The sequence below is a fragment of the Aythya ferina genome (genome assembly GCF_964211825.1).
Source record: "Aythya ferina genome assembly, chromosome: 4".
Classification (NCBI taxonomy): domain Eukaryota; kingdom Metazoa; phylum Chordata; class Aves; order Anseriformes; family Anatidae; genus Aythya; species Aythya ferina.
In genome coordinates, this window is record NC_140300.1 from 43,951,107 (window position 1) to 43,966,574 (window position 15,468).

Genomic DNA, 15,468 nt, shown 5'->3' on the forward strand with positions numbered 1-15,468 from the left:
TCACCCGTGGAAGGAGAAGCATTTCTACTCACCGGAGCCACCAGCCAAGCAGTCCGGACAGGTGAGGCCTTCCCAGCCTTGGTCATGGAGCAGAAGGTGAAGGTTTTCTTGTCCACAGGAGACCTGTGATATGCAGAACCCTGAACTGCAAAGAAGGAAAGTACTCTGCTTCCCAGAGGAGTACTTAGTGCCATCACATAGCTGCCACCAGTGTGTTCCCAGCAGCTGGATTCAGCTCAGGATAGCACCAGAGTCACAGACAGAGTTATGCTTTCACTTTGGGAAAGCACCTGATGATCAACAGGGCCTTTTCCAGGACAAGCAAATTGTTTTGGTGCTGCCATACCTACCAAATCAACTCCCCATGAAATATTTTGGCCCTAAGATCACAGGCTATGACTTCTGTCAATAATTAAATGTTTCCTAAGTCAGAAGGAGATCATAAAGAGAAAATTTTCAGGATTTCCACTTGGCAAAATATGCCAGGCCACAGCAATGTTTCAACATTTCCTTTTTTTTTTCCCTCCCCACTTAGCATACCAAACCCAGTCCTAGATTGAGAAAAATGCAAATTGCACTTCAAGAGCATACCAATTTCCACTCAAAATCTTCTGATGAGAGGGCATGAGAGTTGTTGAACTTAGGGAAACACAAAATACAAGTTTTGCATAACAAATCCTATTCCTCAGTATACCTGGCACTTACCACAGCTATAACTATAGCCTTCACTTAATCAGATCATTCCTCTGCTACACAAAACTTATAAACGTAACTGTACCAATACCACCATAACAGCTTACAAATGTAGAGGGCACAGAAAACTTAGTCACCAACGCATAAACAGCAAGAGTACTTGTTAATGCATTACCCATAGCACTTGTTTTCCACGTTGTGAATATACTTTGAGCCACAAGAACCCAATACACCCCACCAAAGCTCTCAATTAGAAATGTAATTTTATTTAATTTCTTCACTCAAACTGAATTTTCTCATTCCAAATCTTTACTTAAAGAGATAGTAGCTAAATGCTTAGAAAAACAGGAACTGCTCTAATAGGCAGCTAGAGAAACGTATGTATTGATACAGATGGAATGTAAATTTCAACTCATAGATCACAACATACAAAGAAGATTTTTATGCAATACAGACTTACAAAACAATAACAGTTCTTTTCACAAATATTTTCACAGAGTTCTGCACAGCAATCTTGTAGAAAAGTAGATTTGTGCAACACCAAAATAACTTATTGTTCCTTAGTATAAATATTTTTTTTTCATTTCCTAAAAGAAAGAGAGCATTTCACATGATTGGACAGGATCTGACTGGATTTGGTGATAGCAAAATATAAAAGATGTTCCTGCCGTACACAGAAAAGGAATATGGTGTGTGCTACAGTATTGCAGGAGTCAGTTGTGGAAAAATGAGAAGAATAGCCTGCAAGTCTAGTGCTTCTGCTGTTGTATAGAGGCTGAGCACCAGCAAACATCTGCCTTTTTAGTGCTTTCACAGTCAAACAGCAGAAATGTGCTTTGGTACTTGCATCTATTAAAAAAAAAAAACAAAACAACAACAAAAAAAAACCTGCCTCTGCAGGTTCCTAATTTGAGTTTAAAGTTTCCAAATAACCTTTCTGATTTTGAGGAACAATCCACATTTTGGTGTGCTTTGAAAGAGATGCCAAGTAAAAACTAGGAGGATTCACACTTGATGTAACACAAACTCCGTTGCTGATTTCTCTCTCTTAACTGCACAAAGCATACAACTAAAAAAGAACTAATTGTCTAGGCCTAGAAACATGCTTGAATAGTAACATTGATGGAAACAATTTTCAAAATTTAAAATTACATTAACCATAATTTAAATATTACTATTGATTCCCAGAAACTTCAGTGCTGTTGTAGTACAATCATTTGGAAAAGTACAAGACAAAGTGTAGTACAGATAGTACAGATTAAAATTCCCCAAACATCACAATTCATTTCCAGTATGCTAAAATCATATATTCTTCAAGGTTATAGGTAAAGCTTCAGGTGGAAAATTCATTTCTTCATGGTACAGCTAGAACATGAGTTTTAACCATCTTTAATTTAGGTTTCTTTTACATACAGGGATCAAAATAGACTTCTCATTATGACTAAAAATATAGATTTTTAACTACAGAACCCAGCAGCCATTTTTCTGCTTCATTGCCCTTCCCCCAAAAAAGTCAAGCAAGGTCTACAAAAATAGCGATTAACTTTAAAAAATAGGTTGCTTCTCCCAGCAAATTTAAGTTACATTCAGGTGGGATATAGCTATTTATAAGGAACAACGCTGTGGCAGGACACCAAGGGAGGCGAGCTATGGCCAGTCTCATTCTGACAACAGCTGCCCACATCAGTGCTAATCGTGGTCTCCGTGAAGATCAGTATCGGGTTTGATATTCATGATGCCAACGATTGAAATCATTGTAGAAAACCACTATGCTCCCAGATGCCATGCCAGTCAGTATACACCTAAGAAAAGCACAATATCACGTTAGTCAGCAGACCACTGCACGGTCATGTGTATGAGCCAACACACCAACAGGTTATGCCAAGACAGGCACGAGGAGACAGCTGGAGCTGGAAGGGCTTGACATGTCAGAAGAGTCCTTAGGGGCTTCAGGGGCTCCCAAAGACTTCAGCAAGCTGGATTTAGCTAATACTGCCATCTGCACAAGCTCTGACAGAAGATTTATGGACCACAAAGCCTACCGAAACACCATGCAACGGTCTGTATGGTTGGCCTGAAGCTACAATTGACTCAAAAGTCACACGACAGAAGAGTTTACCAGCATCACTGTCCTGTAACCGGTTGAGATTTCCTGGGATTATTGTTTGGCTTGCTCATTTGTTTTTGCAGCATATGGGAGTGGGATGAAGCAGCGAAGTGGAGAAGGTTTGGGAAATGTATTCACTTCAGTTTAGCCTTCCCCATTTAAGTTTTGCTCTATATGAAGTAATTGGATGTCAGCATAGGACACGTTAGTGTTGGGGTTTGAAAGCAATTTGAAGGCTTCAGTGGTTTTGAAAGTTCTTGAAAGCAATTGCTGTACTTTCCCACTGTGGTACTCTTTCTAAATACCTTAACATTGGCCTACTACTAGGGACAATTTAGATCTATTTGAAAAGTCATGATGCTGGCAATAGCATACGATAACAAGTGCTTCTGTATTGTGATTTCTACTGTTTCATATTAAAGTTTTATGAAAATCAAGAGCATGAGGAAATATAAAACTCTGGCATTTTGAAAAAAAAAAAACAAAACACTTCAGAATGAAAAATAAATATTCAGAAGGAAAAGCTGCAATTTTTCCTTCAAAACAAAGATGAAATATGAGATCATTAAAACATTGCATTTTGATAATGTCACTACTTCATTTCAATAGAACCATTTTGACTGTTTTTGTATTAGGTTAAAACCTTTCTTACACACAGTCTGTCAAACATATACATTCATGCACACCAAATAAATTAAATCCTCTTCTGCATTTCTGTCTTCAAACCCAGAGTGAATTGGTTCCTGACTTGAGCACATGGATACATTTATAGATGTCCATATTAAATTTCAATTTATTGACATGCGAACATTTTGTTGACATGCTATTATAATTACCATTTATAGATTCTCTAAATGCAAAACTGTATACATATTCAGGGGTCTAAAATTCAACAGCTGTAACGCAAGCTTTTGAAATACTTTTCACAGCACTTTGTTTTTAATGGAACACTGATTTTTTTCCAAAATGCCTATAATCTCTAATTATGTTTAACAAGAAGTTGAATGTTTGATTGAAGTCCACAGATTTTGCTGACTTGTTTTTTTTTTAATAGCTCATTTCATGTAAGCATTAGAAATGCAGTCCAGGTGAAAAAAAATATTTAAATATTTGCTACGGACTTCAGTGGAAAGTTAAGAATCTCAACAATATGCTTTACTATACAATGTAGACACTCCTAAGGGATCTAGAAGCTCAAGCCTCTTCGAAAAGCATACAGCAACTCCTCTAAGCATATACACCAAAGCAAAAAAAAAAATTCTCACCTGTGAGCAAGAAGGGTACAAATGAAATTGTAAACATGCCATAAAAAAACAGTACTATTGTAATAAAAATACAAACATCTTTTAAGTATAGCAGCATTGGCAAGTGCAATGAAAAAACACAGTAAAAATATTATCTAATTGTCTTCAGTAGAAGAAATCTTTAAGGGGTGTCAGGATTTATATAGATAAAATCACTTCTCTAGAAATGAACATTAGTATTTGCTTTTACCAAAGTATGGATGTGTAGAAGGAATCTTATTGTGCAGCTCTTTTAACTGATCTATTTTTTACATGAAGATCTGGAATTAGGAATGTAATTTGTACCGTAAGTGAACAAAGAAACATGAAAAGCACATACATAACCTTCCACCTCCATCTGACCCATACTGTACATGCACAGGCCAATAATTCAACCTATTTGGAAAGTCTGCCAAAGTAAGACTTCTTAAATATCTCTTCACTCCCTGCAAGATCTGAAATACTCAAAAAGATTATCTGCCCTAAATATGACATTACAGAAAGAAACTTCTGAAAGTACAGAATTCTCAAGATAACCATCAGGATCTGAGATCTACAGAATATCAGAAGCAAAACAAAAATATAATTTCACTGTAAAAATATATTTTCTGAAATTCACATGAACACCAGACTTTGCTCTAACCTTTGGTCATATGACAGGGCCATGGATCGGATTCCAGCATCACACCCTGGGTAAGCAAAAAGCTGCTTGAGGTCCCACATCTGCCATACCATGACAACGCCGTTGTCTCCACCTGTAAGCAGGTACTGTCCATCTCGACTCAGCTGGATTGCCTAAGGGGAAATCACAGATATTTGTTGGTAAATATATGCTGCTTTTGTTCCCCCTCTCACACTTTCATAAAAAAAAGTTTTATGTTGACAGCTGGGTGTCTAAGGAGATTTGATATCAATGCAAGCTTTTGGGATACAACATCTTGTTATGTTATTCTACACAGCAATAGAACTACATGTAATGTTATGCACAATTATCTTTAATATGCTAGACGGCATTACTTAAGTTTTACCTCACCTATGATTTATTCCATATTCCAAAAATGTAATATGAGGTCAACTAAAGAAATTTACTCTTCTAATTGGATACATTTACAAGATCCAGCAGCACTGGCATAAAATCTAGTACCTGACATTTCCCCAAATGTTTTTAATACTAGCCTAGCTGTAGCTGTCCTGTCTGGCAAAGGGCTGAATAACGAAGGGAACTAAAATGATACAAAAATAACAAGAATTAATTTCAACCAGCATTGTTACATTCCTGCCCTGGATTAGTAAGATAACGAACCACCCTTGTTAATGGGGACTGTGGTTCTTTTCAACATCTATCCTGAAACTGCCTGTGACAAATTCACTGGCTTATGCCCTGAATTTGCTTGTACCATGAGGACTGATGGCAAAGCTACATTTGAAATCTTAGTTTGGGATCCAGATCATGCTGAAGGATTGGACATCATTGGTTTTCAGAGTGAAGACTTCTTAAAACTGAAGTTTACAATCTATTTTAATGTTTCTTATGTGCTATTGGAAAAATCATGACATATACTGAATACCTGGAAGAACAACATCTTTCCTCAGTTACCTGATGATGATACCACAATACTATCTGACATTAAGATGACTGCAAAGCATGAGAAATATTGCTTAAAGAGGAATTTTGTCACTTTAAACAAGCCAAAATGTTCAAAGAACTGTTCTTGAACTTTTATTAAAATGAAACATGCCTATGGGGTCACTGCTTTCTTCCGTTAGTCTCTGACAAGTTTCTACATTCCCACCTCTACTTTTCTGTTCCTATTGCTCTTGCAAGCACCCTTTTCATTCTGTTCTTGACTCTATCCTTGATTCTGTTCTTCTTTCTCTTCTGCTCCCCACCCCCTGATACCCCTTTCCCTTCCTCATCCAGGATCACTTCATCTCATTTTTGGTTATGGCAATTTTGCGCACCTTACTGTTGGGGTTGATCATTGCAGGGAAAAATGTGCACCTCCTGCACCCCTGGGCTGCAGACATCCAGTACTGAATGTAAATGCTAAGTAAGTATTGCCTACTGAATGCATTTAACCTGAGACTTTTCAAAGATTTGTGCATTGGATAAATTTGGGCAACAAAACACAAATCCTTCACATCAGAGCTAATTCTTGATAAATTTCGGCCTCCTGACCCAAGGCAGGGAGCCACAAAACTTTTCAATAGAACAATGTAATCATGTAGGATATTCAGAGCAATGACTTTTAAATTCTAAACAAACACATTTGTCCAGCCACAACCACACTCTACAAATTGGTTGGTCCATTTTAAAGCCTTGTCAGCGAAAGGCAAGGAAATCACCTGAAGATGATAGTCTACAAGGAAAATTCCAGCTCAAAGGTTTAAACTTAGGAAATAGCAGAAAGAACTTAAGGCAGGGTCTTCCAAACATATCCCTTTGTGTAGAAGTCAGTAAGTATTTTGGCACTTGCAATCTCTGCTTCTGCAGACTTTCAATGTGCAAAACTTACACTGTGCTCTTAAATTCCTGAGGAAGAGGAAGTCACTGGCTTTTTAATATACTGACTATAGAGTGCATGCACCACAAAACCAGGAGAAATTAAAAGACAAAGTTGTTTCATTCATGCAACATTAAAGTGTTTATACAGACTGCTGACAAGCCTAGAAACCAAAATAAACAGTCCATATAAGATACTGCTTTGTGAACAGCAATAATTGAAGTCAGACATACTGCGTATCTGTATTTTTTGTATTGCTGTACTCTATTACTGTGATGTTAAATACATCCTTTAAGAAATATATGATGTACAATACTTACATTAAGATAGAGTTTCTATAGGTGACTTTTATACTATCAGTTTTGAATGTTTACTGCAACAACTCCCAAGTAATCAGAATGAATTACATTGACAAGATTTTATTTCATACAATAACTTTAAGACGAATATAATTCAAATACAAACATATACTATAAACAAAATACAGTGATAACACTGAAATAAATAGACGATAAACCTATTCCAACCATGTTTTGAATTAAAGTAACAACACATACATGCAAATCTAGAAACAATCAAGCAGAATATGGCTTTCGTTCAACCATTTCTAACTATGGAAAACTGAATACCAACCCAGGTTAGAGCTGAGTAGGCTGAGCTGAACCTTCTCTCCCCAAAAACAAATGCTCCCACCACAAATTGTTTCTGTGATCATTTCTGTCAGCCTACAAAAATACGCTAAACACCTCCCAAAGTGTAGCTCCAAGGAGCTTGAAAATTAATTTAGACACTCTAACAAGAGCGTAACAACTCAGTGTTCACTCTTTCTGGTGTAGAAAAACTTAAGAGAAGACCATGAAAACTATCTAGAACTTGTATGCACTGAGTAGAGAGGATCATGAGATCTAACATACCACATACAATTATTAAAAAGATTATTCATTAGAAGCAAAAATCAATATAGGGTGGCTTTTTTTCCTCAATAGCAATGGCAGTCTCCTAAGGGTATTTTCAAACTGCAATGAAGACTGTGACAAATAATTATTTGCTACACTTATAAAATTCAGCTGATGAAAATCCATTAACCTTCTGGTCATGGTTCACTTGAATTTTATACTTGAGGCTTTTACTGAAGAAATGCTATATTAAAAGGCAAATTAAAGCCATTAATCTTTAACTCTTCCACTACCTGCATAATGCAGTGTTTTTTGTGATCTTTTGATTAAATAAAGGATAGGCTTTGAACCCTTATTTATACCTATGCAATTTTACTTAGTCATTGGCTTGTCAGGAAGACAAGATGTTGATTTATTTATTTTTATTGTTCACTAATAAATATATCAGCCACTTGCCTGCCTCTGTATATACATGAATGAAGGAATGAATGAAAGAAAAAGGTCACACTGTCAACATTTCAGTTTCATGACATGCCCTTCAAGATTTAACAAAAGAAAGGATGCTTTTACTCCCAAGTACTCAAACTGGTATAGAAGACATGAATCAATTTTACTGTTCTGCTTTACCCCAGTGTCGTTTATCTGTGGTTCTGCTAGGTACGAATGTGAAACAACTCTGCAACTAATCGCTCTCACGACATGAGGTTCAGACTCTCAAATAATCCCCAAAGTACACAATTTCAGCAGTGCTCTAAAAGCTGCATTTCTGACTTGTGTTTCCTTGGAAAGTCTCAAAACTTTGCACAAATCCTTTAACATTTCAGATTTTTTGAAAGGCAGTACTTCGTAAAAAGGCAGAACTGACACTGTGACAGCCCTGGCTTACAGCAGCAGGAGTCTTGTGGGCACTTCCACATTTCAAAACAGACTCAGGAAAGGAAAATAAATTGGTTCCTCTGGGTGAAACAGCATACAGCCTTTGTTTAGGGTAAAATAACTTTACTTCTTAGAACAAGCAGACTATTTAGAGTTAAGTTATTCATTAAGATATCTAAACATTACATGGTAGACGTACTGCGATATGCCTAAGCTCCACTGAGCTATACAGTATGTAAAACAAAAACAGGTGGAAGGCATTGATTAGATTCTGAATTTCCCCAGAGTGTCTGAAATTTTTCTAGCAATTTTCTAACACAGGACTATGAGAAAGAAAATTAGAATGTTGCTCCAAACATCGTTATTGAAAACTGCTAATTTTGTCAATAATGTTCTGAAATGAAAGTCCAGAATGACATAGGCAAATGTTACAGATTTCTACACTCCTGACCTTTCCCTTCCCTTTTCTATTCTTCCAGAGCAAAAAGGAATGAAAAGTGTTTGTCTGCACAGCCTGTGGGTATGTACTTTTCATTTTAAATGCCCCTACTTTAATTACGCAGTTGCCACTTGCCTTCTAACATGATATAGTGCAGAAGCACTGGGAAAAAAAGGGTTGTAGCTTGTTTAAGCATAAAGCCCAACTGGGACCACTGGGAGAAAGGGAAAACAAAACAAAACAAAACAAAACAAAAACAACCCCCTGTACATATGTAACTCTGGCCAACAGGGAGCGGAACTTCCATTGCCTCCAGCAAATTCCCAAAGCTGTGGGTACTAACTGAAACACTACAGAAATTGTTTTAGCCAGCAAGAGATTTTGAGATATTTTACAGATTTGCTTTCCTGGCTGACAACATAATCACAACTGAAAGTGACAGATCATCAACGTTATTATTATAAAAAGAGAAAACACTGTGATATGTACTTGTTTTATGGAAAGAATTGGGCTATTGGGCTGAAAAGTAGGCTGAAAATATCAAAAGCAGTTGTACAAGGACAGCTAAAGGTCCAATTCAGAGAAATTAAGAAAGATGAAAAATTGAAGCAAGAATTTACATTAATTTGGAAAAATGGCCTGGGACAAAAATATACACTTTCCTACTTTATTTCCGCAGCCTCACATCTGCACTTGCAGCTGCCATAGCATTCAAAGACTGTATGCCCTCTCATCTACTGCAGAACAGCACTCTCATTATGGAAAAGAGACCTACACAGAGAGTAATTTCTGCATATTCTACTACCACTGCACCTGAAATTTGGAAAAACACAAGGAGGTTGGACTAACAGAATACAGTACACAACAATGTTTTAGAAGGTTTTAAGTGGAATACAGTGCACTACACTGGAGACTTCTGTGGTAATGGAGCATTTACTCTAATATAAGTTATAAAATGGAAATAATGAAAACCAGAATTCTTTCAAATATATTGGCATGTTCTTACATCTTAATAATATGATCAGAGTCAAGAACAGATGCAAATTTAAAAATGCTCACAACTTTGCCGAACATATGAAACAAAAATCTACAATTCTGTAGAAAGAGCATGAGGACAAAGTGAAATTTTCTTCCTGAAACAACTAATCCAAAAAAGAGCGGAAGCCTTTGAGAGTTTTCAACTCAGGACAAGACTGGAAATCTCAGCAGCTGATTTGCTGGGTTCTTCCATCAGATTTTGGTAAATCAGCTTGGAGGTATAGAACAACAGCAGAAGTGCCCTTTGACTAATGTTAAATTATTAAATAGTTTTAAATAAGAAACACTTTTTTACGGTGAGGTTGACTGAGTGCTGGCACAGGTTGCCCAGACAGGCTGTGGCATATCAATCTTTGGATACACTCAAAACCCACCTGGACAAGGTCTTGGGCAATCTGCTCTACATGGCCCTGCTTGAGCTGGGGAATTAGACCAGAGGTCCCTTCCAACCTCAACCATTCTCTGATTTAGTGTCCCTCATACCACGACAACTAGTATACAGACCATAATTTCAGATAACTCAGGTAGCCTGAATGCTGACCTAGCAATGTGGTCTCACTTCATGTCTTTGTTGCACTCTGTAGCTTTCTACTATAATTTGATAATGCTTGTTAATTTTCTTTTTAGTTTCTTTTTCCTTTCAAAATGAAATTTCCTTTTTCATTTTCATTGTGGTAATGCTGGTTCATTTTCTTCCCCTCTCTTCTCTTCCATTCCCTTTTGTCCTCATTCAAAGTGGGAATATTTTTGTTTCAAGGAAGGGATTCTTTTGACATTTCTGCTTCACTGCAGCATAGCTGCCAGGTTCTGCTCTGCTTCATAGGTACTATATCATAGGAACTGTCAAAAGATCTGCATTTTGTATTACCAAATAATTTCCATAAGTCCATAAGCTTAAAATACCTCCTGCATAGTTTTGGACTTGCTCCATGTCTCTTGCAGTTAAAGACGTGGAAGCTGGCTGCCTGGTCAGCAAATGCTAAAGACACTTTTAAGAGCTAAAGAGTTGAAATATAGACATGTGCCTATAAACTTCCTGTAGCTCAGCACAACACATGCTATCTCAAGCTAAGATGAAGGAATGTAGACAGAGATGCCAGAAAAGGGCAACTTCCAAAATAGCACGTCCAACAACCTCCTCCCTTTAGACTCAAAATTAAAGAAATAGCCTGACTTCTGATCAGCAATTAGTAATATTTGTATTCTTCTGTTCAAGGAAATGTTTCTTACTATATGAACAAAGTTATTCTAAAATAAAAATAATACTTCTATGGCCTGGCTATGGAAAGCAGCTCCACACAACTCTAGAACTGATAGCTTCTCCCGATACGAGAACTGACAGTCCTTTGCACACATTTGAGTACACTCACCTTGATCTTGTCATCTGTTTCCATAGTGGCTTGAAGTCTCCCATTCACGCTGAATACACAGAAGAGGCCATTTTCATAATATATTACACATTGGCCTTCTCTTGAAGCTTGAATAAGTTTTGGTCTCAGGCAATTTTCAGGACCTTCTAATGTTTCAGGACCTTCTAATGTCCTCAGCAGATCTCCATTCATAGAATGTATGAGACATGGTCCTTCTATGAGACAGAATAAAAACTCTAGATATTCATTCACATACTCATTTAAAGATACAAATATATTATTATTATTATTATATATAAAATAATTAGCAATGGATTCTATGTAAGTAATTGCTATTATAATACATAGTAATACATTGCTATTATAATACATTGTGATGATTTTTACCATGTTTAAGTGGAAAGTCTGAGAATTTAAGGGTGACAGAGTAAAATGAACAGCTAATGCTTTAAGAGGTTTGTATTAAGGTATTTTAGAACACTTAACAAACCTAGTTAGAGACCTAACTGAGATTTTATTTTGTGGATTTCCTTTTAGAATTAGTAGTAGTTAATTCTGAGAGCACAAAAATAAATGTACTGAATCCTAATATGAGATTAGCAAAATCTACAAAATACATTTTATATGTATACATAATATAACAAGACAGAGTTAAGTGTAATGAATTTACACATGTATGCACTCTGAAAGAGCATTTTCTCATATTAAGATTTTTAACCCATGTATGATTCATTAAGTATTTGCATGTTAATATATTCAGACAAATAATTGATTTGCATGTAAGCCACAAGTGTTCACATGCATAAAACAGGTGCATACAGTAAGTACACCCAACTTATTTGAAAAGGGGCTTCAGAGTAGATATTTTGGAAACACTAAACCAGAGAGATCCTAGTTCTAAGAAATTTCCAGTTTAAAAATGAGAGCTTGAGCAGAATTACTATAAATTTTAGTTGGGAGTTATGTATACACCCTTCATCAAACAAAGAAGACAGCACATTCACTTTCTCCTGGAACTAATTCTTGCTTTCCTTTATGAGAAGTTATCCATAAGGAAAAGAAAGCCAACTGCAGTAATACATTTTTCACCTTCCTGGCAGTCAAGAGCTGGATCTGACTGTATGCTATATGCAATTACACTGGATAAGCAAACAAAAAGAAATTATAATCAGTACACTAGAACAGGGAAACTGATGTGGTTGCCTCTTCTTGTAGATGTCTGAAAAAAACACACTCAGTTTTACTATGTTTAAAAAGAGGTTTCAAATTCACTTGAATTCTGTAGCAAGGTTAAAAATAACCTTCTGTAAACAAGGTTAAAAATAAAACCACTCTAAAGTTAATAAATTCTGTCACTTTAGACTATATTCCTTTTTGCATTAGGATTACAGCTTTATGAACAGAAAGAAATCCCAACAGCTTCCTTACCTTTTGAACCACTTATTACCAAACCAAGTTCAGCACAAATGGTAGCACAGGTGATCTCATAGTCATGTCCTGTCAAAATAGCTCGAGGAGTTGCAATATCACCTTCAATGAAAAGACAATAAAAGCGATCCTTGGTTACAATCTGTTTCCAAAATTACCACTTCCAATCACTGAAGCATCTTCAGTTTCCTCGTCTGTGGAGCTCACGTTCCCTACAAATCACTTCTATGCTGCTGTTTGCATTTGCTTGTTTTGTACTCATATCTATGTAGTACGGCAGTACTCATATCTATGTAGTACGGCGGAAATACGCTACAGGAGCTCAGCTTCTGCTTTTACTAATGCATATTCATATGAAAGTCAGGTGGGGAGTAAAAAACAGCACAAGCTGGAGAATACATACTTGCATTTTCCCTTCGCACCCTCCCTCTCCTCCTCTACCTTTGTTGTGGAGAAAGAGACCTAATTTGATTACAAAATCTTATAGTAGTAGTAAGTAAAGACAGGCATCACTATGACAAGTATTGAGATGAGGCACCTAAAATGCCCCAAGATGAAGAAAAACATGCACTGGACAGTTTTATTTTAATCTAGCAACAGTGTTGAAACTTCAGCCTGATGTCCGAGTTCCTTGTAAAATGTGGGGCTTGGAATACACTCAGGATGAATTTCCAATTACCACTGGTCCTATTAGACAGTTCCCTGCAACAATAACAAGCATACAAAACTCTTTTTCCAAGATTCTCTTTGTAATTAAACATACGCTGATTCCAGAAGGAAAAAGAAATTGTATAAATGGCACTTTTAAATGAATAAAATTTAGTATTCTCCAGAATACAAAGACACAAAAAGGGTAAGGAAATGCTATAAAGCTCTTTAAATAATTTTATACTTTCACTCACAAGTCACTGTCTGCACCACCTTCATTTAGAATGCTAGCATTTCACAGAAAGCACATATTATTCTTGCATTACTGTATAATTATTTTATTCGTAGGATTTCATGAAGCATACAAACTTTAAAGAATGGATCTTTGGCAATATTATCATGTAGTTTCAAAAAGGATTAGACTAGTATTTAAGCTCCAAGAAATACTTTCACTTCACAATAAATGATGATATGACTTCTGTGAGATGCCAAAAAGACAGTGGTAGTAGTAAAATCAAACTTTTTTTTTTTTTTATTTAAATAATTATTTCAAGAACAGGTGATGGTTTTGCAAAGGCAGAGAGTAATAGTAGTGCCAACAGACTCCATTTGTTACTGACTCAGGAACACTCAAATTATATTTGAGGTTATAACTTCTGAAAAGATAAAAAAGAGCACAATGTCATTAATTTGTCCATGTAGAGCTTTAGCAGTACTAGCAATATTGGTTCTGTGTCTTGGAAATTATGCAAAATATTAAAACAGGTAACTATTCAGACTGCTTGCGTACAGTGAGAGAGATCTGTGGAAAGCAGCATAGATTTCGGCATGCATATATAAAGCCTTAGCTATTCTCAGTAGTTTACATTGTTAGTCAGACCATTTGCAACAATTCCCAGAGTGTCCATGCAGCTGCCACATTCAAATTGCTTTTTAGAAAAGGTCATAATCTATGACCAAGTACCAAATCAAGGATTTTGACCTTTCAAAATCTTATTTATTCTCCAGTCACTTTTATAATTTATATCTATAATACAAACTTTTGAAAAGTAAATAAATCTGTTTCTTCTTAGATATACACATGCACGCTAAATAGTATATGAACACAAACACACATATATGTATGTTATCAACATTTTAAGTCTGAAAATGCTTTGGAGCAACTCACTTAAATGTCCCTAATCTCTTAATAAATAATCAATAAAAGCTGCTGCTTTTGTTTCATATAATGTTTTGCAAAACACACTCAAACCCAGGAAGTATGGCAGACAGTTCAGAAGCAAAGGAAAAACTCCCAACAAATTAGAAGCATAAGGGTAGACTTAACGACCTCTAGGTACTGCTCAGGTGACTGATTCTACAAATGTGCACAAACCTTTTTGAGAAAGTTTTCTCTATTGAATTTTCCTCACCTAAACATGAGACAGACACCCAAGAAGATTCATAAAAGAACACTGAGTAGACAATCCACAAATTTGCACCTTTTGGGGAAAAAATGTAATAAAAGCCATTACTGTAACAATTCAACTTCTTTGACACAGTTCTTTCTCCCTGTTGTCCCGAAGACCGAAGACAGGAGGCAGCTTTATGCATTTAAACCTTCTGTTAGTGTAGTTTCTTTTAGTTGAACTATCTACATTAACAAAATTTTAGCGTTCTGTGTTTTCCTTTCTTTTGCATTCAGAAATCGCATTTAACACATACTTGCACCAATCAGCAAGGAAATAATCTAATTATATACTACACATATTAATGAAAAATTCTGGTTTTAAAACTTTTGAAATCAGAGAAGTTTTAAATGTACAATTTTGTAGTGGAAGTAATGAATATAAGATGTTGGAGTTTGAAGGACTTGTTAGAAGCAATGCCTGAATGAAATGTCAGGAGGTGCAGATGAACAAAATCCTTACAGTAAACTTATTGCTTACAGCAACTTCATTACTGTAGGCTTTACCTGTGTTAGGCTGTCAGTAAATATAAGCCTAAAATGTAGGAGATAAGATTTTTAAAAAGTAGAAATTGAGCATATACTGAGCATATACATTTATCACAGTCCACAGAAAAGTAAAATTAGTAAGTAATGCCCTCAGTCTTTTTAGAATTTGGACTTGGCTTCAAACATAAAAGAGTACAAATCTACAGGTGGCAGGATCAACATTTCATAAATTATATCAGCTGTTTAATGA

At 36.0% G+C, this 15,468-nt stretch overlaps 1 protein-coding gene across 3 annotated transcripts in view; it reads right to left on the reverse strand.

Annotated features, from left to right (window-relative positions):
- Positions 1–939: 939 nt before the first annotated feature.
- Positions 940–15,468, reverse strand: part of LRBA (LPS responsive beige-like anchor protein) — a 390,502-nt gene continuing 375,973 nt past the window's right edge. For all 3 annotated transcript variants that reach the window (XM_084516786.1, XM_084516785.1, XM_084516787.1), the window contains exons 54-57: positions 12,635–12,736; positions 11,207–11,421; positions 4,727–4,878; positions 940–2,495 (exon numbers count right to left, since the gene is read on the reverse strand). In XM_084516786.1, coding sequence (XP_084372912.1) covers positions 2,405–2,495; positions 4,727–4,878; positions 11,207–11,421; positions 12,635–12,736 — 560 coding nt within the window. In that variant the 3' untranslated portion in view covers positions 940–2,404. The remainder of the gene's footprint in view (positions 2,496–4,726; positions 4,879–11,206; positions 11,422–12,634; positions 12,737–15,468) is intronic.